The sequence below is a fragment of the Dryobates pubescens genome, chromosome 16 (genome assembly GCF_014839835.1).
Source record: "Dryobates pubescens isolate bDryPub1 chromosome 16, bDryPub1.pri, whole genome shotgun sequence".
NCBI classification, from domain to species: Eukaryota; Metazoa; Chordata; class Aves; order Piciformes; family Picidae; genus Dryobates; species Dryobates pubescens.
In genome coordinates, this window is record NC_071627.1 from 1,144,231 (window position 1) to 1,171,775 (window position 27,545).

The window sequence follows — 27,545 nt, forward strand, 5'->3', positions numbered from 1 at the left end:
GAGGGGCCCAGAAATGGACACAGGACTCAAGGTGTGGCTGAGTTTGTTCATTTTATGATTTACCTTTAGCCCTTCCCTTCCATGAGCAGTGTCCACATATCATACATATAACATACACAAAATAAGCTAAGCATCTAATAACAGCACATCAGAAGATGCTTCTTTCAGCTTCTGTGTTCCAGAAAACAGAAGGCCTCATAAAATACATTGGAGATTAAAATACCTGGGCTACTTCAGACCAGTTCCAAACTAGACAGTGCATAAAAGACAACACCCTGAGAACATAACCAAATTTGAAACTGAGTATCTGTCTCAGCCATGGTGCATACCAGGAGAGATGGTCTTTAAGGTAAGCAAAGATTCATTTTCTTTAGAGGCTAATAAGCATGTGCTTACATAAAAAAAGTTGAATCACCAGTGCAGGTCTTAAAAGACTGATGCTGTGTGCTCTTAGGGAAAATACCACCCTGTTAACAAATAGCTGGATTTTCTGCTATTTTCAGTTTTTGCTTGGCTCTGTGTCTATCCCTGTCACTGAAGGCAGCTGCATGCTCATTTCAAGTAATCAGAAAATGCTGTGACAAACACTAGTTTCTCAAGGACTCTTCCCACTTGGTACTGTAAGTAAAAATTCTGATGGGTACAATTGCTCATGGCTTGGAGCACTCTCATTCCCCTGTGATGATGGCCAACATATGCTACAGATGACAGCTGCACTGTCTCAGCCAGAAGTGCTGATGAGCAAGGATTGATCTCCTTGTGATAAACTACTTTGAAACAGCAAGACTAGGAAATAGGAAGGAAATCAATTAACAGCACGTACTCTGTATATCTCCCACTTGAATCCAAATGGTTCTATACCACTCTTTAGCAGCAATATGCATTGATATGAGAGATGCAGTTTCCTTTAGCTGTAACAAATATTTATACTTACTTTTTTAACCTTCATGTGAGGTATAAGGAGTAAGAGATAACCAGGCTAGGATTCCATTAGCACAACATTACCATTACATTTGTGCCATTTGCATTTCGTCATCTTAACTTCATTCCCACAAGACCATTTACATATCCAGGATGCTCTTCCCCAGATCTCTCTATTTCCTTTCATTTCCCCTTTCCTGCCCCTCCCTCTCCCCATCACACAAGAAAGCAGTCATGGTGCCAATATGCAGCCTCTGGTATGTGGCGGTTTCTGCTCTCTGCCAAACTATTCCACACATTTAATTCTGAGGTGAAAATACTTTCCTAAGATTTCACTTCTGTTTGGTCTTTGTAAATGACCCCCAAGCATAATAGTTCTCAAGGCATTATTTCCACATACCTCATTGTGAGTCATATGAAAAAAAAAAAAAGAAAAGAAAAATCAGTCTGACCACAAACAAAGGCATAGTCTTTTCTAGAAACATGACTGATGACGAGATATGAGAGCACAAAGCTCCAGCTCAGCTATTGCATACTGAAAATGCTTTTCATTTGGTAACTTACAAGTGTAGTAGGACAAATAGAGCTGTAAGAAAAGGAGAAAATAACAGCTTGATTAATGTTTCTGAGGTAGTAGTCTCCTAATTAATTATTGAAGATAAATAACCTATCCACAAGTAAAAGCCTGGATTTAACCCTATTTTATAAAGATTTAAAAAAATAAATAAATTGTAGAATCAATAAGGTTGGAAAAGACCTCAGAGATCATCAAGCCCAACCTGTCACCCAACACCTTATGACAACTAAACCATGGCTCCAAGTGGCACATCCAATGCCCTCTTGAACACCTCTAGGGACAGTGACTCCACCACCTCCCTGGGCAGCACATGCCAATGGACAATCTCTTTCTGGGAAGAACTTTCTCCTCACCTCCAGCCTAAACCTCCCCTGGTGCAGCTTGAGACTGTGTCCTCTTGTTCTGGCACTGCTTGCCTGGGAGAAGAGACTAACCCCCACCTGGTTACAACCTCCGTTCAGGGAGTTGTAGACAGCAAGAAGGTCTCCCCTGAGCCTCCTCTTCTCCAAGCTGAGCAACCCCAGCTCCCTCAGCCTCTCCTCACAGGGCTGTGCTCCAGACACCTCCCCAGCCTCATTGGCCTTCTCTGGACACGTTCAAGTGTCTCAGTGTCCTTCTTAAATTGAGGAGCTGAACATCATATGGTTCCACAGTTTACTAAGTGTTCCCTTCTTTGTTCCTTGTAGAGAAAAAGACAGGGAAACAAAGCAAACAAATGAGACTTTCTATTACTTAATGGGAGTGCTGTGATGAGCATGCCTTAAACTTCAATTCTAGAAAAACTCAAATAAGGTAAAAGTTCTAACCAGTGAAACAGCAAGTACACAGGCCAATTTCAAAAGCTTGATAGCTCCTAGTCAGAGACAGAGCAGGTGAGATGAGATTTGAATGCTCTTCCCAGAACTTTTGGTTAGATTTAAAATTTTCAATTGGATGAGGGTCATCTTGGACTGGGCAGGGATACAAGTCCTCTCTCACTTCCAGAGCAAATAATCTCTTTGGATTCTTCATGCAGCTAGATAATGCCCACAGGAGACCTAACAGCTATAGGAACAGCATGAAAACTAGAAAACCAATTAACATTGGCAAGCCCCATTGTGCAAGCTCACACAGAAGCACGACACTGTGACATCCACTGAAGGGACCATTTAGAGGCTCAACTAGAAAACAGGCAACCAAAGTTCTCTGCTTTGAGAAACATATGTGTAACACTTGTGGAGCTTCATCAAGTACAGATTCACAAGGATTCCTCAAGATGAAACACTTAGAAACACAGATTCTATGTGCCTGTGAGGAGGATGAAGAACAGTTGGGACCAGTAACCCAAGGTGCTCTCAAACTTCTAGACACTCTCTAACGAGGAGCAGCGGGATTACTGATTTGTGCAGGTTACTGATTTGCCTAGCTTTTGTGCATGTTCAGAAACATACCAGCTCTCTCACAGCTCTTTAGGAAACCTTGCACAAGAGGGGTGACATAGAGTAACATGCATAGGTGTAACCAACTGCTTCCCTCTGCTTTCTTACAGAACTGCTTAGTCCTGAAGTTGGATACCCTTTAAGCACAGGCAGGTAGCTACATAAATTAACCCCAGGAAGGCTAAAAAAGCAAAGGTGCTATTCAGGGTGAACTACAAACTCAGTACTTGCTTCAGACCGGGTGAGGCTCCTCATATAAAGCTCTGAAATCAAGCAAATACGATTCATGTTTGGTTTGTAGCTTCCAGGCATAGAGTTTTAAGTGTATTTGTTGTTAAATAAATACAGACACCAAGTTCAAGACTCACTCCCACAAAGCTGTTAGATTATTTGTTCTCCTGAATTATGCATTACCTTTGCTCGGAATGCAACTTTTCCAAGGCAAGCACCTTACAAAGTCCCAAATTCCAGCATGTCTACATGCCATATGGACAAGCTTCTCCAACCGTCTGCTCCTCATGGAAATTCTATTTGTTTTCCTATTGATTTTATTATGTTTAACAGCATACTAAATCATTCCTGAGGTTGACAAGTTTCTGGAAAATTGATATAGGCTGTCTAAAACTGCCTGAGGCTGGAATAAACCCAAAACAAATGGCTTCTTTTAAACTCTTGATTTGCATTACTACAGCCAGGCATACAAGTGCCATCTTGTTTGGTAGATTTCTTCTCCTTTGTGTAACATCTAAAGCACAGGAAATCTTTAGAAGCTCTTATGGGTCTGCACATTGGAGGAAGTTAATTGCAAAATACCAGACTATTTGAGTGAGGGTGGAACTTAAAAAGCAGATTGTCAGCTAAGATCAATGGGCTGGATTCTCCTGTGGAGAGATGGAATGGTGAGTAGATGCCTTGGAATCTACAGCTTAAGGCAAATGCAAAATTTGTAGTTGAGACTTTAAGACTCATATCTAATTTTTCCCCTGAGAAATAGAACTTAGAGGTACCATCAGGATGAAGCAGGCTATTTTTTTGTTGGTGCTTGCTTTTGTGTGTGGGTTGGGTTGTTTTGGTTTTAAATCTTGGAGGCATCACCAGTCAGCACTATACAGCAGATTGGACTGCATCATGAAGAGCTTCTCAAATGGGGGGGAAAACACCCCGCCAGTAACTTTCTCTTCACTCACAAACTAAAAGGAGAGATGAATTACAGAAAACAGCCTTGATGCGTTGATGTCAGAAATCTGAAAAACTGATTAAGAAATAATTTTAAGATCTCCAGATAAAGACATGACAAAAACTGAGGACTTAGGAACATATACGTATTCTTGTTAGACTCTCTGGGCTACCATAACAGCTAGGCTGTGGCAAAGAAGTATTTGCATGGGAAGTAGTTAAGATACTGAATTAGCTGACAAATGGTAAGATTACATTTGTAGAGCTACAGACATTTAAGGCATTGATAGTTACGAGCTTCCTGTTTTGGTGTGCAGAAAAAGATTGAAAGAGATTGAGACAACATGTTCCAATAGTCTCTATGATGACATAGAATACGTTACTGAGTTCCGCTAAGGAGAAACCACACTAGCTTATGCATACCTGAATTGATTTGTAGGTCGGCCCTTGGCGTTAGCAAGAAACCTCCTGTGAGTTAACAGTGATAAAAATGGTGTCGAGATGTTAATTTAGACAGATTTATGATCATCCAAGAGACACAAAAATGCAGAAGATGCTACAGTCCTCATGATAGCAAAGATTAAAAAGATGCATTTCAGTAACAAAAAAGAGCCATTGAAGGCATTGAAATGAACTTCAGGAAAAGATCAAGTTTATCTCCTTCTTAGAGGAGGCCAAGCAAATTCAGTTAATTTGCTGAGTGCTTAGATACTGTAGAGATCACATACATAGCTCAGCAGAATTTAGATAATTCTATAGAGATAGCAGAAAATACTGCAGCATTATCAGTGAATGCATCACTTGTAGAAGAATCTCCAAAGTACTCTCTAAAGCTGGCTCTTAATTCTGAAAATTAAAGCACAAAGTTGAGAAACTCAATGATGCCAGCCTTTTCCTAACTAATATATGGTCCCTGTGCCAACAGCCATTTGGACATCTGTAGTCAGAAATCTTGTCAAAGATGTTTGACACTCACTATAGATGTTGCCTGTGTTTCACCTGTTACAAACGGTTTACTGCCAGCTCACAGGTGAGTTTGATGGCTTCAAAGAACAGACATCCAGCATACCAAAAATTCCCCGAAAAATGTACATGGCACATTGTGACAGCCCAATCTTCTATCGCCCCAAACAAGGCGTGAGATACTACTTGGTCTGAACAAACAGGGTGGTGGTTTTGATGGCCTCGATAGCTCTGAAGGAGAGCTTCTGGCTTAAAAATGAAAAGAGAAATCCTGCAGAGCTGGGAATTCCCACTTTAAAACCATGTGTAACAGTGCCACGTGACAGACATTGCACCACAGGAGCTTGATGCAAAGCTCTCTGTGATTTGGAGAGACAGCACCCTTTCCCTGCCAAAAGGGTATAAACGGACCACAACTTCTGGGCTCCACGTATTGCATCTACCCCAGAAGACCCATCTGAAATGTACATCTGTCACCAAAGAACTTCAACTCTGTAGCCAAGGAGTGGTGATAGCTCCCCTTTTCTCTTACTTCTTAACTCACTCTCTTTTTCCCCCTCTCCTTTTTTTCTCTTGTTCTCACTCTGTTCCAGTCCATTACTGAGTGTTTTCATTTACTCTAACAAGCCCAACTCATCAGCCATTTGGTGTTGGTTCACATTAATTTACTCCAAGGGAATTTTTGAATCGTAGCACAATTCACCTATCGCCCAGGGTTGTTGGCTCAGGATACTAAGCAGTGACACTGCTGTTGCTGGAGGCTCTTCTGCCACTATACCATTGCCCATCCTTTGAAAACGTGGCTAAATTGGTAAACATTTTGAAACACCAAACCAAAAAGTCTCTAGGTGGAAGAAATAAACCTCATGTGCTAGGCAATCTTAGCAGGCAACAGATGAGCATACTTAGTAAAACAGAAGTATAGCAAAGCTTTGCAATCATTTACAGGTAGTAAAAAGGTTTTACGGAGAATCGCATCTTCACAAGCATAGAGTGTAAAGGCAAGTGTTGAAAAATTGTTCTCCATTTAAAACAGACAGAAAAATACATTGTATCAAAGATAGAAAAAAAGTATTAATGTCAATTAAAGAGGTCCAAATCAGATTTTAACCATTTTAAGTCAGGAACAACATCAGGCCATAGGCTGTATTCTGTTATTACAGCCCAGAAAAGTGCAAAGCATTCAGGTCAGCCATGTGCATTCTCACAAGCTGCATTCTTAAGACGAAGTGTTACTGAAGGAGAGAACAAGGACTGTTAAATCACTTCTAGAACCAGTACACTGAGAAAAGATGTCCAGAAATGGTTTTATTTTGCACAACTACAGAACAACATAAATGTCTTTTGACCCCTTTGGGCAAAGTTCCACGAACTCCTGAAGTACATACAAGTGTGTTAACAGCTGAACAAGCATTAATAAGACCTGTAAGCAGACCTCCTAACAATGTTGCTCAAATAAATTAAAGCCAACTATTTCTGAATCATCATTAGCAGATGCTTTTTTTTTGGGGGCGGGGAGTGGTCTACTTTTGAAGCACAGTTGTCACTGATTAACTAAAGATTACTTTTTTCCTACAACTACATATCCTCTTCTAAGACTCTCTACTAGAGGAACAGGCAAACTCAACAGCTTTTGGAAGGGAGCAGCAGCAGTGTCTGCCTGTGCAGTACCCATTAAAGATTGGGACAGCAAATCTTGCACAGACAGTACAGACAAAAGACCTATCTGACAATACACTGGAATTTCCTTCGCTCTGCAGACAAAATAACAAGGTTACTTGGAGGTAATCCAATAAACTGTTCCAACAATTATTAACAGAAAGGATTCAAGAAACCGGGAAAAATGGTTAGACTTCTTTTCCTTAAAGAAATAAAATTTAAAACAACACAAAAAGAAACAAGGTTGAACATTTCAAAATTTGTTCATTTTGAAGACTCTCATTAAATGCCTGAATCTCCATAATGCTGCTGACCTTACTTCCCCTTTAAAATGCTGGCTCAAACATAAAACCCACTCTCATAAAACACGAATAAGATCCAGCGTTATCCTTAATCGAGCAATATCAATATTAAGCACTTTAACTTCCACTCTTTCTCCAGGACCTAATCCCAGGCTTCTTCTCTTCTTCACTTTAGAAAGTTTTGCTTCTGTTATGTTTCGCACTGGAATCAAACCTGCTTTTCCCACACCAATATCAACAAAAACTCCAAATGGTGTCGCATTTTCAACTTTTCCAGTCAGAACAGTGCCCACACTCAAGTCTTCAAAGCAGACTATGCTTCTCTTGAAGTCAGGTTTATCAAAATCTGTTACAAGAAACAAGAAACAAAAATAAGACACCAGAGAAAAAAGCTTGCATTGCTTTCCAAGTGTTATTTCCCTCTGATTGTTTCCTATTAAGAAGTCATCCCAAGGTAGCTCTGAGGTCACAAATACAGCGTCATTATGTTTTTACATGAAGACCCACCTGCAATAAACAACTGATTTGTTTCATTAATCACTTTAAAAGACTGTAATTAACAGAGTCATAAGCATACCCTGTTTCATACTCCATGAAACTATCACAAGAGAATGAGAAGTGTGTAGTACAGTAGCCAGTGAGTGAATGATCCTTTACATTTTCTTGGTACTAGGGAGGAAAGATCTGAGGTGACTCTTACTAGATCTGCATAAATTATATGTAAAATTCTATTCCTATTTAAATTTCTATACAGGAAGATGAATACTCAGTCTTAACACAAACTATAGAGAAAAGTCAGCAATGCACTGTTTTTAGGCTTGCTGTTGATCTGCACCATGACATCAAACAATCAACTGCTTCTCCACACCATCAACCTGAAAATCACACATGCCTGAGTACGAGCAGGTAATATGCCAACATACTGAAGTTCACAATTCTACATTCACGGCCACAGACAGATCTTTCACTCTCTTGCTACTTGCTTACCACTTTCTGCTCCTGCAGAAAACCGTTCTGAGTTATCTCAACAACTTTCATGCTGTTGGTTTGGGTTGTGAGAGATCTTAAAGATCATCTAGTTCCAACTTTGCTGCCACGAGGAGGGACACCTTCCACAAGACCAGGCTGCTTAAGGCCTCATCCAGCCTAGCCTTGACCATCTCTAAGGTAAAAGCACCCACAAGTGCCTGTTGCAGTGTCTCACCATCCTCACTGTAAACTTTCCTTGCAATCTTTTCCTACTGTGCATTTACCTTTTCCAACATACAATAGGGCTGAGATTTTCCGCAGAGATCATCACCAAACTACAATCATTTCCCTATCATAGAATGGGTTGGAAGGGACCTCTAGATATCATCTAGTCCAACTGCCCTGCCAAAGCAGAATCACCTAGGGCAAGTCACACAGGAGCACATCCAGGTGGATTCTGAATGTCTCCAGAGAGTGAGACTCCACAGCCTCTCTGGAAAGATTGGTCCAGGGCTCTGTAACCCTCACACTAAATAATTTTCTCATGTTGAGGTGGAACTTCTTGTGTTCCTGCTTATACCCATTGTTCCTTGTTCCATTACTGGGCACCACCTTCACACTGACACCCACACCTCAGATATTTATAGACATTGATAAGATCCCCTCTCAGGCTTCTCAAGACTAAACAGCTCCAGTTCTTTCAGTCTTTCTTCATAGAAGAGATGTTCAAGTGCCATCAACATCCTTGTAGCTCTCTGCTGGAGTCTCTCCAGCAGATCCCTGTCTCTTTATATTCACCTTTGAGAAATAAAATATAGCCTGAACTACATGGTTGGCTTCTGTGGGAAGCTGCTAGACGTTTCCCTAATGTCTAATAGAGCTGATGCCAGTCAGCTCTAAGACAGACTTGTTGCTGGCCAAGTCTGAGTTTGTGAAGAACTGTCCTCTGTGGGAGAGGCCCCACACTGAAGCAGAGGAAAAGTGTGAGAAGGTCTCTGCTGAGGAGGAACAAGTGGCAGAAACAACATGTGATGAACTGATGGCAACCCCCATTCTCCACTCCCAATAACCCTCTGTGGCTGAGGGGGAGAAGGTAGAGAAAAATTGGGAGTAAAGTTAAGCCCAGGAAAAAGGGAGGAGAGTGGGAAAGGTGTTTTTAAGATTTTGAGTTTACTTCCTTATTATTCTACTCCGACTTGATTGGTAATAAATTAAATTAGTTCTCCCCAGGTTTCACCCATGGTGGTGGTGTTGAATCCCTATTGGACCCTAACCTTGTCCTCGTTGCGAAATATGAGCCTTTCATATATTTTCTTTCCCTTGTCCCACTGAGGATAGGGGGCAATGGAGCGGGTTAGTGGGCATCTGGTATCCAGCTATGGTTAACCCACTGCAGCTGGTCAAACTCCAACTGAATACATAAGCTGGCAAACGCAGCAACAGACTTTGAATGACATCACGTTTTCCACTGACACAATGTAGCTAATTGCTCCAGTCCAAAATGGTTAATCCTCTTGTAACCCTATACCGTGCAGTGACATTTCAAAGAAAAACTCGCCCAAACATTCATGCCAATGAGCACAAGAACATTCAAAAGAATGATGGGAACCTTTTTAAATGGTTGAAAACCTGTTTCTGCCCCCCATCCTATCAGATTCATTACAGTTCACATAATGGTTTGGGTTGGAGGAGATCTTAAAGATCATCTAGTTCTAACCCCTCTGCCATAGGCAGGGATGCCTCCAAGACCAGGTCATTCAAGGCCTCATCCAACCAAGCTTTGAACACTTCAAGGGTTGGAGCCTCCACAAGTTCTCTGGGCAACCTGTTCCAGTGCCTTACCACCCTAATAGGGAAGACAGTTTGAAGATGTTATCCCTTGTCCTGTCACTATATGCCTTTGTAAAAAGTCCACCTCCAGCTGTCCTATGAGCCCCCTTCAAATAATGGAAGATGATTATAAGGTCTCTCTGAAGCCTTCTCTTCTCCAGGCTGAACAATACCAATTCTCTCAGCTTGTCTTCACTGGAGAGGCTTGGTGACCCTTGTCTAGACCTGCCCTAACAGTAACATGTCCCTGTGTAAGGGACTCCAGAGCTGGATCAGATATTCCAAGTGGGGGTCTCATATGAGCAGAGCAGAGGGAAACAATCACCTCCCTTGACCAGCTAGCCACTTTTCTTGTGAAGTAGCTCAGGATTGGATTGCCTTTCTGGGCTGCAAGCACACATTGACAGCTCATGCTGAGCTTCTCATCAAACAGCATTTCCATGTTTTCCGCCTCAGGACGACTATCCATTCTCTGCCCAGCCTGTATTTATGCTTGAGATTGCCCTGATCCAGGTGCAGGACCTTGCACTTGTCTGTTGTTGTCTTCAGGAGTTTGGCACTGGCCACCTCTCAAACCTTTCCAAGTCCCTCTGGATAGCACCCACTTCCCTCCAGCATGTTGACAGCACCACACAGCTTGGTGTTGTCAACAAACTTGCTGAGGGTGCATCCAATGCCAATGTCCATGTTGCTGACAGCTGATTAGCTGTTAAACTTTAATGTTAAAAGGACAATTTCTTGCAAGAATAACTTGCAAGAGTTTGGCTAGAAGAAGATTTTTAAAATAAGGTGACAAAAAGATTTTATTCTTTTCTGTTCCCCAAATACTTCTTCCCATTTTCTTTTGTAATGAAATCCTTCAGGAAAAACAAGAAACATAGAATTTCAGTTACATTTAAGGAAAGCTACTCTTTGCCTGCCATTCCCTACTGTCACACAAAAAGGGAACTGAATTTTAAACCAAGACTGTTTTCTGAGTCCAGGTAGGGTACAAACCAGTCAATCTGCCTGAGCTGTCTTAGATGTGACACGTTTCCTCACTGACAGCCACTACCAGGATAACAAAGATAACGAATCACACCTGTACAAGGTTACTAGGCTGTCTGTGACTCCAGTCACAGAGTCTGTCTACAGTAATACCGAAGGTACTGTATCAGCAGAATATGAGTATTTCCATTTAAGAGTTTCTTTCAAACTTCATATGCTAATAGTCTATCTAACTGCAACTTTGATGTGAAACCACCAGAATAAATGGAGACAAAGTAAATACACATTTTCCTGATCACTAATAGGAAATGTTTATAAAATCTGCAAGGAAACTACTAATGAGCTCAAAGAAAGGCAAAAGAAATCACGTTGGTTTTTATTCAAGCTTGTTCATTATTTGTTTTTACAAGCCTGCATCTTTGCTGCCTAACTATCTCTCTCTCTGTTGTAAGAGAATTCAGCTTCAAGTTTCATTGAACAGCATCTCCAGATGCCTACTTCATTGCTTTCCTCATCTTTCTTCCCATCCACCTCATAATGCTCAGCAGTGCTGCAAAGTTTTAACCAAGGCAGGTCATAAGCCACGTGCTCCAATTACACTTATCTCCAGGAAATCGTGCAACAGAAGAACAGAACTACACACATTGCTGTATTACTGCTCCACAGACCTTTATTACTACTGTTTCAGCTTGGTCTCAGTATTCCCGTCGGTGATGGAGGGCCAACACAGATTTAATCAGTAGAGAGTCAACATATTGAAACTATTTCATTTGTTAACAGCCATACAACTCCCTTTCCTACAGCTGAAAATGCCATGACTTAAGACAGGATTCATACTCTTTATTTACCTACTGAGCTGGAAAGAAACATCTGACTATGATATAGCCTCTATTTTGCCAAAGTAAGGAAATGGAGCTACACATTCATGAACATTAGAAGAAGAAAACATGCTCTTTTAAAACTGATACATAAAAACAATCAAACTGAGATGACAACCTTCAAAACAAACATTTACCTGTTCGGATGTCAAAGCCTTCAGGTTGAGTCAGACCATCGATGATAAGCTGCAGTGTGTGCACTGTTGTATTCAGTCTTTTGGCTGTGTCTTCTAGTCCTTCCTTTTGAATTACTGCATTCACTTTTTGCTGCATATCTGCTGTTCCTACACAATTTGCATTTCCTCCGATGAAAGATAAAAAGCTGGGAAGTTGAAACAAAGATACAGGAAGAGATCTGTAACATCTTTTAGTGGGAACCAAATCCTTGCTATATTTAGGGGGTTTAATCACTTTTGCATTGGTGCGTGAACAAAGCTTAGAATGTAAAATATGAACAATCAACAGCTTCCCAAGTGCATATCTTCTCAACTCATCACTAATCAGAGACACACATGGAAACTGAGAGTCTGTCTGTACACAAGTGCCTCCCAAAAGAGATTAGAAAACTAGAAGCAAAATTTTAAAACGTAATTTAGTTCTCAGAACAATGATTTCCCCTCATGCTAAAACAGAATCCCATTATGACTTAAAGAAATCAGAATACAGAATTAACCAGGCTGGAAAAGACCTTGGAGATCATCAAATCCAACCTATCACCCAACACCATCTAATCAACTAAACCATGGCACCAAGTGCCTCATCCAGGCTCTTCTTAAGCACCTCCAGTGATGGTGACTCCACCACCTCCCTGGGCAGCACATTCCCATGGCCAATCTCTCTATCTGGGAAGAATTTCTGCCTAACATCCAGCCTAAATCTCCTCTGGCACAGCTTGAGACTGTGTCCTCTTGTTTTGCTGCTGGTTGCCTGGGAGAAGAGACCAACCCCCTCCTGGCTACAACCTCCAGGGAGTTGTAGATAGCAAGAAGGTCTCCCCTGAGCCTCCTCTTCTCCAGGCTAAGCAACCCCTGCTCCCTCAGCCTCTCCTCACAGGGCTGTGCTCCAGACTCCTCCCCAGCCTCACTGCCCTTCTCTGGACACCTTCCAGCATCTCAACATCTTTCCTAAACTTCTCCCATGAAAGCTCCCTAGGAATCAGTGAGTTCCATAATAGTGTCACCTTTATTGCTACTCTCATTCAAATGAAAATGAATGGCAATTTAATGAATATTTAAAATAATTAAATTAATATGAAGAATCTTTAACCAGACTTAAGAGAAGCTTCACATCAGATACTTCCCTATGAAGCTCGTGAATAAGAACAATTAGTTTTTCAGAAACTAGGAAATTACCAAGTCAAAACAGTTGCCCAACACAAATACCCTTAGCCTTCCACATTGTCGTATACATCCACTTACTGCAGACTGACACAAATGGGGACTGGCATCTAAAAAGGCTGACAAGAAATAGTTTAAAAAATGTGTCTGGATCTCTGATGCCTTTTTTTTAAAACAGATGAAAAATCCCCAAACTCATTTGCTGAGGATTTTGGGTTCAGTGCCTACGCTGAGAAGCACAGAGAACAGATGAGGAAAAAAAAATCACATGCAGACGCTACTCCTTATGATCAGTAGTGGTGCCTCAGACAAATTATCACTGAGTAGATGCCCTTATTTAATTAAATGCAAAACAAATATTTAATGGATACAAACCAATGAAAATGAGGATGCAGCACATAAAAGCTGAGCCACACTGTACTAAATAAATCAGTTTCTCCTTCTCCCAGCAGACACTTCATTTATCTGTCCTGCTGCCCTGCTCTGCATGCCATCATGAATGAGTCTCTTCTAGCTTGCTTTATCATGACCCTTACCGTTGGAAGGGGTACATAGTTTTTTGCATATTCTCCACCACAGAAGACATGTCGAATTACTGACCTGTCCCCCAGAGTCTGAATAAATGTTCCTTCCAAATTCCTAAGAGATCTCTCCTTCCTGTCCTTATCCTACTTCACAACAGGTGTAAACTACAAGCCACAAAAGAAGTGCTGACCAGCAGTTTCATGTCCTGCACTTGGGAGTGGTGTGACATTCCAGTTCCATAAGAAAGCAAAAGCCCCTGGTACTCAATCTCCTTCCCTCCCTCAAAAATACATGCTGTGCTTTTATCAAAACCTGAGGCTAATGTTGCTTTTGGCAAGAGACACAGTAGGGAGGGTTCTTTTTTTGTTTCATTGTTTTCCTTTTTTTTTTTAACCCGAGGAACCCAACTAACATTATTTCAGGTGGCAAGTGGTAAAAAGGTATATGCACTGAAACATGAAATTAAATCTTTTCCAGAAAATATAAATTGAAGTAACATAATTAGAAGCAATGTCTGGCATTCGGTGAAGTACAAAACTGACCTTTGAGCACTTCAAAATGTCCACTAATTGCACCAAAAGGAGCAACATCCATTGAAACTGGCTGTTAGGACTTTCACTTTTTCACTGAATTCAAACGTAAGCATGGTGATTTAAGGGTCCTGTTAGCTCAAACACACATATTTGCACTTAATAGTGATTGACAGAATTTTCACATTTTCTTAATGCATACGGATCCTTCATGTGGCAGTGAACAAAAAAACCCCTAATAAATATTCAGTGAAAGATATTGTTCTCACTGAATTTTGTTTTGACTGGCTGCATTTCAGCTTTTGGCATCACTTGTTAAAAGTGGTTTAAGGTGGTTTGGAAACAAAGTAAATTATCACAATAGATGTAAAATAGTTATAATTTATAACTTATAATTAATACTATTTATAAATATTATAAATAGTAAAATTAATAATATTAAATAAAAATGTTTATCTTCTGTAAACTAACAACAAAACACTACTACTCCTCAAATATTTCATCAAATAAGAGCCTATATGTGAAAAGTATCAGCACTTTTATGAAACTGTCTTCTGTTGGCCTCCAACATATTGGCAATGATAATCCTGAAACTGCACATAGGTCGAGGCAAAGCGCTCTTCACAGCTCCTGAGGGCTGCTGGCCGCTAACATTAATGGATGGACAATGCCTCACCAGAGCACTAGTGACAGGCAGCAGCTGCCTCAGCTTTGACTGACGTGCCAGATGTAAAACGACAAACCCAACTAGCCTCATGACTCAGCCTTCTAAATAATGTATGCTTTACTGCCTGCCCTTACAACCAAGTTTGCTGACATTCACATACTTGGCTTTAGTTCACTTCAAATGGAAATTCAGCTTGAGTGCCTCCAAGTAATATTTTATCATCTTTCTGATCAAATAGAAGGGCATTCACTTTGAAAATCAATAACAAGTTGGCTTTGCTGCTGTTCTGTGCAATCACATGAAAAATACCCACCAATGTATAACCCTCCCCTCCTGCTATGTACAGAACTGTGTGGATAATGCAATCAGAGCACACAGTGGTTATGTGTATGCTGCTGCAAAGAAAAACAGTCTGAAACAGTATACAGCCCAGGTGCCTGAGCCCTCAACTACCATTCATGAAAATTATTTTGATCCTTGCTCTTTCCTCTGCCTCCCCCGTTGTCCAGAAATCCAAATGGAAGCATTTACCTGATACAGGCAAGGGTGGCAGGTTTGGGCCTTACATTATCATTTTCCGTTGTTTAAATAACTATTTTTTCTGAGCAGTTAACATCTTAAATTTTGGCCCCACCTGAAGATGAAGCTGAAACCCATGCCAAGATTGTTTGACCTCGGCAGAACTATTAATGTTCTAAAATTCAGGCATTTGGTTAAGAGTATTTCAGAATTACAAAGTATATTGTTGTGGTGGTTTTTAGGCTATGCCTTTAAAATTTAGTTACAGGTTTTGAGCAGAAAAGTAGAAAAACATAAATAAATCACTATTGGGTGTAAAAAGGAAAACAGAAGATTAAACATTCATTGGATAAATATCTAGAATAAGATGGGCTGTACTACAACACTTCTTTCTCTTCTCTTCTGATCTTGGCTGTTTTGCTTCACTCGGGAGAGACAGTCTGCATGCTTTGGCTGGCCTTGGCTAAGTCTAACCCACTGCTTTTTCTCTCCACTCCTCTTTCTTGGAACAAGGGGGTAGAGGGTAGGGGCAGTGGAACGGCTTCCCTGGTCTCTGACCAGGGGGATTTTTGTGTTATTTGCTAATTGTAAATATCTGCATAATATTGTAACTCCTGTATATTTTGTACATCTTCATTGCATTACATCATAGAGTGTAGATTTTGCTTGTAAATACAGCTTCATTTGCTTCTGAGTTGGTCTAGCAAAGTTAATGCTGGGGGGAAACTTCAACCCACCACAACTGTAGACAGAACAGCGCACTCTAACGAAGTCCAGCATGCACATACACAAAAAAGAAATAAAATTTAAGAGAAAGAATCTATTTCTAGTTTGGAAATTCTCACCTTTTTAAGTTAGGTATGGGTTCAACCTGTGTATTAAAAGATTTCCAAATAAAAGCAATTTCGTAGTGATTACAAATGCAGTTTTAAAAAGTACTGCTAAATCTAGTTACATATTTAATGTGATCATTTTCACTCAAATGAACATAGCCTGGGAGCACTTAGAATTTAAAAAAAAAAAAAAAAAACCTATAAAGCACAAATCTCAGACTGCATCGTGGTGCCTTATATCGATAATTTCTATTTTTAAATGCCATTGGTAAGAACAACACTAAGGGTTTCCTGATTAAAAAATGCAAACCGACAACTTCCTTTGAGAGTAACTTCAAGGTCAGAAACGACAGATATAGCTGGTAAAAAGACTGGAATGTGGCTACTGGAGGTGGGCAGTTGTCCTTAGTTCTAATCTTCACAATGTTAAATTATTTCAGTGCAGTCTTTGAACTATCTCGCCCAATTTGTAACTGGCAGTTCCAGTTGCACAACGTAAGGACATGGAACACGCAGCACAATGAAAGCTCTTCAAGCGTTTTCCCCGCTACATTTGTAAACTAATTAACACGTTACAGTAGTTCGAGTGCTGCTTTATCTACGAAAAGAGAAAACCTACGGAGCAGCTGGCAGAAATGGAAGTGGGAGAGATGAGATGCTTTTTCTGACGTCAGGTCATTCTTGTGACATACAGTGCTCTTATCTCCTTAAATTTTGAGTGAGCGAATGGCAAACTTTCTGTTCCAGGCACGTAAATGAAGATAAACCTGCCAGAGTCTTAGGAGAGTCAGAAGAGAGTGAAATTTAGCTGGATTAGAGACGTTGAGAGTTTTACAGCTTGGAGATTTAGAGGATACTAGGACAACTCTACAACCATCTTAGTTTTAAAAGCAGTCTTCTGGTCTTACAGGACCTGGCAGCAAATGGTCATGGCTAAATCACTGATGTTTTTATTTAATACATAATTTCATCCATCTTACCCAGATAAAGAAAGAAAAGTAGCATAAATGTAACAAATAAGCACATCATGTTCACTTAACATACACATCTGCACAAAATTATAGCATAGTCCTTGAAATGCTTAAAAGATAATGAAAATCTCAATGGAATGCAAATAGCAGTCAGAAAAGAGTAAAAAATATAACCAAGAGAAGACTTCAGTAAATTTTGAAGAAGTTATTTTAAACACCCCAAAAAAGCTTCATATAATATGCAGGAGTTTTAAGGCTTTGCAAGGGTTTTAGTCACAGTCATTTCTGTTTTATGTAATCATTTCCAGCAACACAATGTAAGAGCTGGGAGCACTGGATTCATTACATTAAAGCAACAGGATATGCCATTACATCTTGTCACAGTGCACACATGAATTAATGGTAATGCAACATAATCACACTGAAAACAAAACAACTTTGCATTAGCATGCACTTTGTTAGGTACAATCTACGTTCATGACAGCAGCAAACAAATTATGTAGATGTTTATGTTTTAGTCATGTTTAGTAATGCAAGAACATTATTTGCATGATGCAGATGTTGACTGTGCTCATCTCACTAGTGACATGGATCCTAAATTTTCAACCACTGGTGCAGAATATGTATCAAACACTATTTGTACTTTACTCTCTGCAAGTAGGTGACAGACGCAGGAAGTTAAAGCTTCAAATATATTCACAACTACTTACATGGTTTGGCTAGACAAGGGTATTTAACAAGTAAGTTTTTCCTCAAATGCCTAAGTTGTTCATATTATAGATTGTCTGATTGCATGCAGAAGGCCAGAAAGCACTCTGTTTATGGTATTTTGAACATGTAAATCTAAGAAACAAGTTTCTAAGTGAGAGGAGAAATGGAGACACAGTTACACTGCAACATAGACACTTTGCTACTATATTATTACACATGCTGCTGTGAGCTGCTTTCATGACTGCTGATGTATCACGTAACTGAAGAGTAACCTGATAGGAAATAGTGAAATAGTTATCCACTAAGAAAATTAAAGAATTAGTACTACAGGTTAAAGGATACCATTCCATAAAAAACCTAATTTTATTTTCTTCATAATTTTTTTTAAAGAAAATGCAACCAGAAGGAAGTTGTGCAAGCTTGAAAAATTTCAGTGAATGTAAAAAATACCACCTGATCTATGGGTGCAGCATTTAGAGTGGAACTGGAGGATAATTCTTTATTATTTCCAAGTCCTTCTAGTCATTCTCATTAACAGTATATTTTACATGATGTAAACATTGTAAAATGCCTTCACTGAATGGCATTGGCTGGTGAAAGCCTTTTCTCTTTTTCTATTTCACTGACCGGGTAGCTTTTGAAAATATATGTGGTGGGTTTAGGCTGTGCCTTTAAAATTCAGTTACAGATTTCCAGCAGAAAAGTAGAAAATTAGAAATAAATCCCTAGTGGGTCTAAAAAGGAAAACAAAAGATTAGTCTAAACAAATTCATTGGGTAAATATCTGGAACAAGAGGAGCTGTACCATAGCAATTCTTCCCTTCTCTCTTCTCTTCTGATCTCGGCTGGTTTTGCTGCACTCCGGAGAGAACTTGCTTATCAGCTGGCTTTGGCTAAGTCTAATTTCTCTGCCCCTTTCTCTTGTCCCCTTTGTACAGGGGAGTAAGGGGAGCCAGGGAAGGAGAAGCGAGTAGCTTCCCCTGGTCCTTGGCCAGGGGGATCCTTGTGCTGTTTATTAATTGTAAATCTCTGTGTAATATTTTAACTCCTGTATATTTTGTACATCTTCATTGCATTCCATTGTAGAGTGTAGATTTTCCTTGTAAATACAGCTTCATTTGCTTCTGAGTTGGTCTGGCAAAGTTAATGTTGGGGGGGAAACTTCAACCCACCACAACAATGTTTCTGGTGACATTGTAGTGAATTTAAGGAAAGGCATCCTATCACAGTAAAAACTTCTATCCTTGGTAAACTGTTCACATCTCGATTGCCTTATTAAATACAACACAACAATGTGTTCTCATTACTCAAACACCATACCAAGTAACTATTCCATCCCTGATTTCTATTCCTTTTAACCATTGCCGACTCAGAAGCAAATCAGTCTGGCAGAGAGCTGGATACACAGCCAAAGGACACGTGTCCATTTGCATAAAGGGCAGAAGAGCAAGACCTTTCTTGTTCCAGGGGCCTTTCCCTAACCAACAGCTTTCCTTCTGCATTTTCTGATATCAGGACTTGCCTCCAAAGCTAACACATGCAGCTTTTCAGCATAGCACCTGAGATACTATACATCAGCTGCTACATCCACCCATGTAAATAGTAGTAGAAACATCAGAGATTCCTGAACAACGATCGATCCATCTACACTGGAATATAACATATTATTATCAACAACTTATTTGCTGAAATGAACATCAAATCCAAATGCTTCACTTCGGTGAAGAATAACAATGTGAATGAGTGCTCTGCTCAATCTGAAGTCCTTCTGCAGGGAGCAAACAGCATTATCAATACACAGCAAAGGGTGAGACATGAATCTTCACTGCAAGTCACTCAAAATATCTTGAAAACTTGTCTTCAGGCATAACCAACTGCAGTGTGCAGTACAATGCTCTACCAGGCAAGGTCCTAAACCTGGATAATTAACCAAGGAAGATCCTCTCAACTTGAGTTCTTTTACAAATAATGGTAAAATATTTAAGTCAGACTGAAATATAACCTGTATGCCAGATGTTGCAATCTGAGCAGAAAATACACATTCCAAGTGCCAATCTTTAGCAGAGAGCATTTTAATGAGATTTAAACAAAAATCAGTATAGGTTAAAATTCAGTCACAGAAAAACAACTGCACCTAGCAGACTGATACAACAAGGAAAAAGCATTGCATTTTCTTTCCAGCTTCTTTTGGTTTACAAGCATAATCTGTTTTCTAAGTTCTTGGGATTTCCTAAATATTTCCTTGGTTTTTCTACCAGCACTTTTACAACCTGTACCAAGAAACTGGATATGCTCTACATGTTGCATTAACCGTATGCAGAAGATCCTGCCACTATATACTGGCTTTCACATACAGACTTTTCAGAAACTTAAACCATATTTCTGCTTTGTAAGAAATTATGCTGCCTACAAAGTTTTATTTATTTATCTAACCTTAAGGAAATTCTGATTCATTATATTTAGAAGTGTTCATAAGCTTGACTGCTGGACATGAGAAAGCCAAATTTTGATGGTGTGGAAACCTTGAACAAAAACATTTTGGTCATCTGCAGAGTATGTTAGATCACCAGTAGGATGTTTTCCAATTATTTTACAGAAATTGTATGGATTTTAAGTTAAGATGTTTAAATGCTATAAAACAATCACACTATCACCATTTGTGCCACTTAGTAAAAATTACATCAGTGTTTCCATTATAAACCCCCTATTTCATCAGGGGTTTCTAATTAAGCCATAAAAATTGGCTCCAGCCTAATGCTTGGCAACCGAAGTCACCACTTGGGAGCAATTCTTTTAACTATTTTTTTCCTTTTTTTTTTTTTCCTCCTTTTTAAATGGCTTGGCCTTTCAAGCTACAAAATAGCTCAGAACAAGAAACTCAGTGGTTTCAAATTCTGGTGAATTTCTATCCCTCAAAAAGATTGTTTTAAAACAAACTGATAATTTTGTATGTCATACATCTATAATATGAATTGCTGCTTTTGAGTCATTTGGATAGAAGCAGTAGATAAAAATCAGCTTATTTTATTTATAAAGAAATGCAATTTCCCATGAAAATTTTTAATCTAATGACTTTCTTAAGGTAAGATAGAATTAACCAGGTTGGAAAAGACCTTTGAGATCATCAAGTCCAACCTGTCACCCAACACCATCTAATCATCTAAGCCATGGCACCAAGTGCCTCATCCAGGCTCTTTTGAAATACTTCTGGTGATGGTGACTCCACCACCTCCCTAGGCAGCACGTTCCAATGGCCAATCTCTCTTTCTGGGAAGAACTTTCTCCTCACCTCCAGCCTAACCCTCCCCTGGCACAGCTTGAGACTGTGTCCTCTGGTTCTGGTGCTGCTTGCCTGGGAGAAGAGACCAACCCCATCCTGGCTACAACCTCCCTTCAGGGAGTTGTAGACAGCAAGAAGGTCTCCCCTGAGCCTCCTTTTCTCCAGGCTAAGCAACACCAGGTCCTTCATCTTCTCCTCTTGGAGCTTGTGCTCCAGACCCCTCACCAGCTTTGTTGCCCTTCTCTTTGTGCTAGGCAATGCATGAGGAAGCCTTTATAACTCATTTATGCAGCATTTAATGCCACTGATTTTAATTTCTGAGGTAAGAAATACATAATATTGTGTTTTCACATTTTGAATCAAATCTGACTATATTCAGGATACCAGTTCTGACTCACAGATTCACCTGTGAGTTTGATGTGATCCCTGACAAAGTTCCAAGTAAACACAGAAAAAGAGAAAGTACTTTGAAAACAGTAACAAAGTTCCTTTAAAATGGATTTCATTAAAAAATGTATGTAATAAGCAATTATTCTAATCCACTGCCAATAGTCTCATTTTTTTCTCATGTACTTTAACTAATATGAATTACCAATTAGGTTTTAAACCTAGTTTCTTTTGTTCTAACATGTTACAAAGTCCTTTGGATGCTGCTTGATTTCAGTAAGATACCTCGTATCAACAACATGAAGACAATTTGATCTTCAGGTTCTCAGAAGCTTTCTTGGCAAAAGGGAATTATAAAGCCCAGTCCAGTCCACTGCCTATCCAAGTCAGCAAAACTTGTTAAAAGCCCTGATAAGCTTTGGACTGAAACCTCCATGCAGTCTGCATTCCAAGCAGAACTTTTTCTTAATTCATATTTAGGCAGCAGATTTGTTTGGAAAGCCATTTCCTAAGTTCTGAGAAGCTTGACAGCTCATATGCTCTTTATGAAAAGTCATTAAAAACATAAAATCATTGCTAAATTATAGCATTAGTTGCTTGAGGAGAGGATGTCTGGTTTATATTTAGCCCTTATGTCATCAGTGTAAATTTTTAATACTATATTCCTTAGCTTTTGTGCCTTTGCTGCAGAGCTCTACTTTCTTTTCTTCAAACATGTTATTTGCAATGAAAAAACATATTTCCCCCTTCCCCACATCATTTTCTGATATCAAACCAGTGTGTGTTAATACAATCTATACCCTAAGAGAGATAATTTTCATATATAATGAGCTTGAGGAAACTCTTTTGATTGCAAGAAAACTACTGCTGAACATAGAGTATACAGGAAGCACAGAAAGCATTTTAAGACTTTTTTCCACTCCACACTATGTGCACAGATACTCATATATGTAAGAAGTACAAGAACAGAAAAAGCCCAAAGAAATCAGAAAAGACTGATTCAGTTCATTACAGAGACAGTTGCTTCACTTATTAGTTTTCATATGCTCTTAGCAGATAACTTTATTGTGTTTTTACATTTGTTTTGGTATCAACTGACACTCTTTTGCATAACCTAGCCTGTACAGTACAATGCCTACAACCTGTCTTTGGATCTAAGTACTTCATCTGAAAACTCAGTCCAGGAAGGCAAAGGGTCCAGTGAGAAATAGAGAGCAGATAATGGCACAGCTGCAGACTTATTTTAAAATAATTGCATTAGCCAAAGAGAAATGACATGATAGATAGTGCTGGTCTACAGCCAGTCATACTTCTGCAATGGCTTGCAGCTCTAGGTCCACAGACTTTGACCATGAGCACAGTTTTTGACTCAGCAAGGTACCTTCTGAGCAGTGCTGGCTGTGCAGTAAGTAGTAGTCTCCTTTTTGAACCATGCAAAAGCCACAGCCTCTTGGTTCAGATGTAAAATTTGTGCTCAATATGTTCTTAATTTTTTTTTTATTAAAACAGTGTTCATCTTGAGTTCCCAGTCAAATTTCAAATCACAACTGTATGACTTGCAATATCTACTAAGATTGTCTCCAGAATGTCAACCATATGTGAACATCTGAGCTACCCTATGCAGTAACAATCCTACTCTCTACTTCAGATGCAAGTGGTAATCTGTGCTGCTCTGCAGACAACGTCACAATTCTGTGTGATGGCAGTGCATGCAGATAAATTCCTTTGGTATGCCATCCTTAACTGGCTACACTTTTCTGCTCTCTGTAGCAATCTTTCCACATCAGCCTTTCAGTGAAGCTGTAACACTGAACACTTTCACTGGTTATTAGTGTAGTAGGGTAGAAAGCTACATAGACTTTTACCCAGATCCCGAATACTTCATATTTAAATAAATGAAACATAATATAATATAACATTGAAAAATCAACATTCATTTTGAATAACCTATTTATTTATGTATTTTACATTGATTCACTCTGAATAACCTCCAGTAGGCATGACCAAGCTTCCTCACCCCATAAGCCACCTACCACATGTTAAGATGATTAAGATGCCTGATTTTTTTTCCACAGCTATGCATAGTTTGGAGAATGAGTGAAAAATGCTGATACGCAAGAAAAAAGGGCAATAGCTGTTGAAAAGGAGAAAGCAGTTACCTACACACTGGACAAAGAGCATGGACTCTAACAGGCAAATTGCACAGTGGCACTACAGTCAGGCATAAAGAAGAATGAGCTGCAGAAGACGGAGGATGGAAACAAAAGCACACTGCATACCGAGCAGAAGGAAAGCACAGAGGCCCATGCATGGGAAGTCATATAGGCAATTATATCCACCAGAGAGGACAGAATACACACTGCAGGTTAGGTACCCTAAAAATGCAAAGTTCTGTCCAGACTTTTTTTATGTAAGAAAATGAAGCTTCATGAATTCAGAAACCCAACCTATCGCTCTGAGGATTAAAGATGGTTTTATTTATAGAACAGGAAGCACAACTCTGTTTCTCCAGGAATAATACTCTCAACAGCGATAAAGCATCCAGCTACTGCTGAAATTAGCTCCACCACATTTTAAGGAACAAAAAAAAAAAATCTGTTCACCACAAATCAGTTAAAAAAACAAATATGTCCTGGTTTACGGTAGATGCTAATGTTTTCTCAAAAGGACAAGCAGTGTCCAATTTCAACCAGTGCTGCAACAGAAAAGATCACAGTTTATACTAGCATGTACCAGCTGCAGTATACTCTAAACAGAGGCATGCACAGGTTCCTAGAGACTGTTTTCTGACCTACACAAAAATTTTCTCTTCTTTTAGCCAAAGGTCATTTAGTAAACCCAGCAAAGTGTTCATATAATTTGGAACTTTACATGTACAGAGAAATATATATATATATAATATATATATGCAAAATATATATCCATGTATCTTAATTAGATCTTGCAATATCAGAATTGCTCACATGCTCACATATGTCTGTGCACTTGCGTGCATACTCAAATACAAATTCTAGTGGTCAAAATTCACTACACAGAAAGTTTGACTGACACATGCTTTGGGTAGTTTTAGGCTATGCCTTTAAAATTCTTCACAGATCTTGAACAGAAAGTAGTAAAATGTAAATAAATCACCATTGGATATAAAAAGGAAAATAAGGCTAATTCTAAACAATCCCATTGGAAGAGATAAGGGATTAGAACTAGTTGTCCCAAAACAATTTCTCTTCTCTTCTCACTTCTTTACTCTGGGAGAGATACTAACTGACTTCTGTTTGACCTTGGCTGCATTGTTTTGGTTAAGTCCAACATCTCTCTGCTCCTTTCTCTTGTCCCTTTCATCCAGGGGGGATAAGGGGGAGGCAAGGAGGGAGAAGCTAGTATTTTCCCCGGTCCTTGGCCAGGTAAGTTCTTGTGCTGTTTATTAATTGTAAATACCCTTAAATACTGTAGCTGCTGCATATTTTGTGCATCTTCATTGCATTTCACTGTAGAGTGTGTTTTTGCTTGTAAATACAGCTTTCATTTGCTTCCAGCTGAGCTGGTCTGGCAAATTTAATGTTGGGGGGTAATTTTCAACCCACCACAATGCTGAACACAAACAACACTGTAAAAGCAGTTCTTAGTGATACAGAGGTATTAAACTACTGCTGACTAAACATTTGCAAGGCATTTCAATTGGATAATTTTTAAGAACAAATAAAACTTCAGTTTAGTGATGGTCTTTTATAAAATATATGGTGGGAAGGCAGAAGAAAAATAATCAGGTTTTAGACATTTTTAGAATGTTATTTGTCTCCATAGTTTGTGAACTGCAAGTCCAAACTGAAAGTGATGTGCAGCGTAAGCATAGTTTTGCTCCATTCCCCCGAGTCCTATCGCTCCCTGACACCCTAAAAAGTCCCTGCACCGCTTTCTTGTAGCCCCCTTCAGATACTGGAAGGCCCCACTAGGGTCTCCTCAGAGCCTTCTCTTCTCCAGACTGAACAACCCCAACTCTCTCAGTCTGTCCTCATAGGAGAGCAGCTCCAGCCCTCTGCTCATCCTCGTGGCCCTTCTCTGGATACCTTCCAGCATGTCCAGATCCTTCCTGTAATAGAGGCTCCAGAACTGGGCACAGTACTCCAGGTGGGGTCTCACCAGAGTGTAGTAAGAGGGAGAGAATCACCTCCCTGGCCCTGCTGGCTATGCTTCTCTTGATGCGGCTCAAACAGAAATTGACAAAAGCGGCAAGTGGACTCAATGAGGCAGCAGATGAAGCAGACAGACTCACGGGAGCAAAGTCTGGTGATGTTTTGAAAAGACACTGATTTCCTCCTTGAAAAACAACATGGAAAATAAATGCCCAAAGAAGAAACTAAAAACTTGCATGCATGTAGGAAGCAAAGCACACTGACTGAGATGCTCTGCTTGTGAAGAACTTCTGAAGGATATATTTTCCTCAAAGAAAGTATCAAATTAATACTGATGTTCCTATATCAAAAGGCTGAGCAGGCTGTTGGCACAAACATCTTTACACTCGTTTTTAAAACTGGCAGTGTCAGTATTTGAGAAGCTTTCCCACTGCTTACCTCATTGCAATGTCATAAGACTCTGGATGAATACAAGTTTGGTCCAAAGGATTGGGCTGTTGTGAGGCATACGGCGTTGGTTTTGTCTTCTTTTTACTTTGTGCACTTGCTTTAGTTAAAAGTGCATGACTTCCAAGATCAGCTTTCTTACTACTGTTAGAAATCAGAAATGAACACATGAAAAACGTATTCAGACTCCTATATAATGTTGATTTTTTAAAGTACAAAATCCCTAAGAGTTCATCATGGGTGAATCTTAACAATACAGTTGTAGCATAAAAATATATCAGTGTATGCATAAATTAATGGACAACAGAAACAAACATTGGGAAAGGATTGTGTGCTAAATCAAGATGTCTTCACAATGACAAGATTATAAAGGAAAGTCTTTGCAATCTGTTGCATCACTTGCCATCTGGATAGCATCATCTGTCTGTAAAATGGGGACAATTGCATTAACCTACTTGATAAAGATCTTGTGAGAATACTTTCATACTTATTTGTTGATTAGCAGTCTGCATAATTTTAAATGTGAGAAATACATTAATAAAACTTCCTATTCATACCATCTTCAGGTAAGGAAACTGCATTGCAAGGATAAGTACAGAGCAAGGAAAGCATGTGAATGCTTAATCAGAACTCATTAAACCACATTTATTGGCTTTCTGTACTTGTATTTCTAAAGAATTCTCTTTAACCACTGGCCAAATCAAATGATCATAAATTTCACATTAGAAGAACTCAAATCAAGAATTGCTTATAACAGGGCACAAGAAAGCTACAGGTCAAATCTACTACCATTTCAGTATTTTGAAATCATTTTGACTCCTAATCAGTTAGCACTTGGAGCTTTTTTCCTTCAGAATTTTTTTTTGGGGTAAGCCAGAGAGATCTACCTCTGTGTGTAGAGCACACTGACCACTGGCACACTTTTTAAAAAAATATAGTTTCCCTTAAGTAAAAAAATGTCTCCTACTGGCCAAGGCTCCTTTCTTGCCTCTTGTGGTGGTTTTAGGCTATGCCTTTAAAATTTAGTTACAGATTTCAAGCAGAAAAGTAGAAAAATAGAAATAAATCACTATTGGGTATAAAAGGGAAAACCAAAGGGTAAGTGGAGAGACAGGGAGAAGCTAGTAGCTTCCCCTGGTCCGTGGCCTGGGAGATCATTGTGCTGTTTATTAATTGTGAATATCTGTATAGTATTCTAACTCCTGAATATTTTGTACATCTTCATTGCATTCCATTGTAGAGTGTAGATTTTGCTTGTAAATACAGCTTCATTTGCTTCTAACTGAGTTGGTCTGGCAAAAGTTAATGCTGGGGGGAAACTTCAACCCACCACACCTCCTTTTGGTTTGTTTTTGTTTCCTAAACCACAAGTGGCTCCTGCTTTAACAAGACAAAAGAGGACACACTGAGGTACCTGGAACTAGCACTGACATTTTGCACTCTGCCCATGAAGAGGCAGAAATAGAGGTAGAATTTTCCCTTTCCATACCATTTTTTAAAATATCCACTATTTGTTAACTTCCAAGTA

General features: G+C 39.4%; 1 protein-coding gene across 1 annotated transcript in view; it reads right to left on the minus strand.

Annotated features, from left to right (window-relative positions):
• Positions 1-6,568: 6,568 nt before the first annotated feature.
• Positions 6,569-27,545, minus strand: part of SRBD1 (S1 RNA binding domain 1) — a 139,066-nt gene continuing 118,089 nt past the window's right edge. Inside the window, exons 18-20 of the mRNA XM_009904029.2 lie at positions 26,009-26,161; positions 11,818-12,002; positions 6,569-7,362 (exon numbers count right to left, since the gene is read on the minus strand). Of these exons, the coding sequence (XP_009902331.2) occupies positions 7,073-7,362; positions 11,818-12,002; positions 26,009-26,161 (628 nt within the window). The 3' untranslated portion in view covers positions 6,569-7,072. The remainder of the gene's footprint in view (positions 7,363-11,817; positions 12,003-26,008; positions 26,162-27,545) is intronic.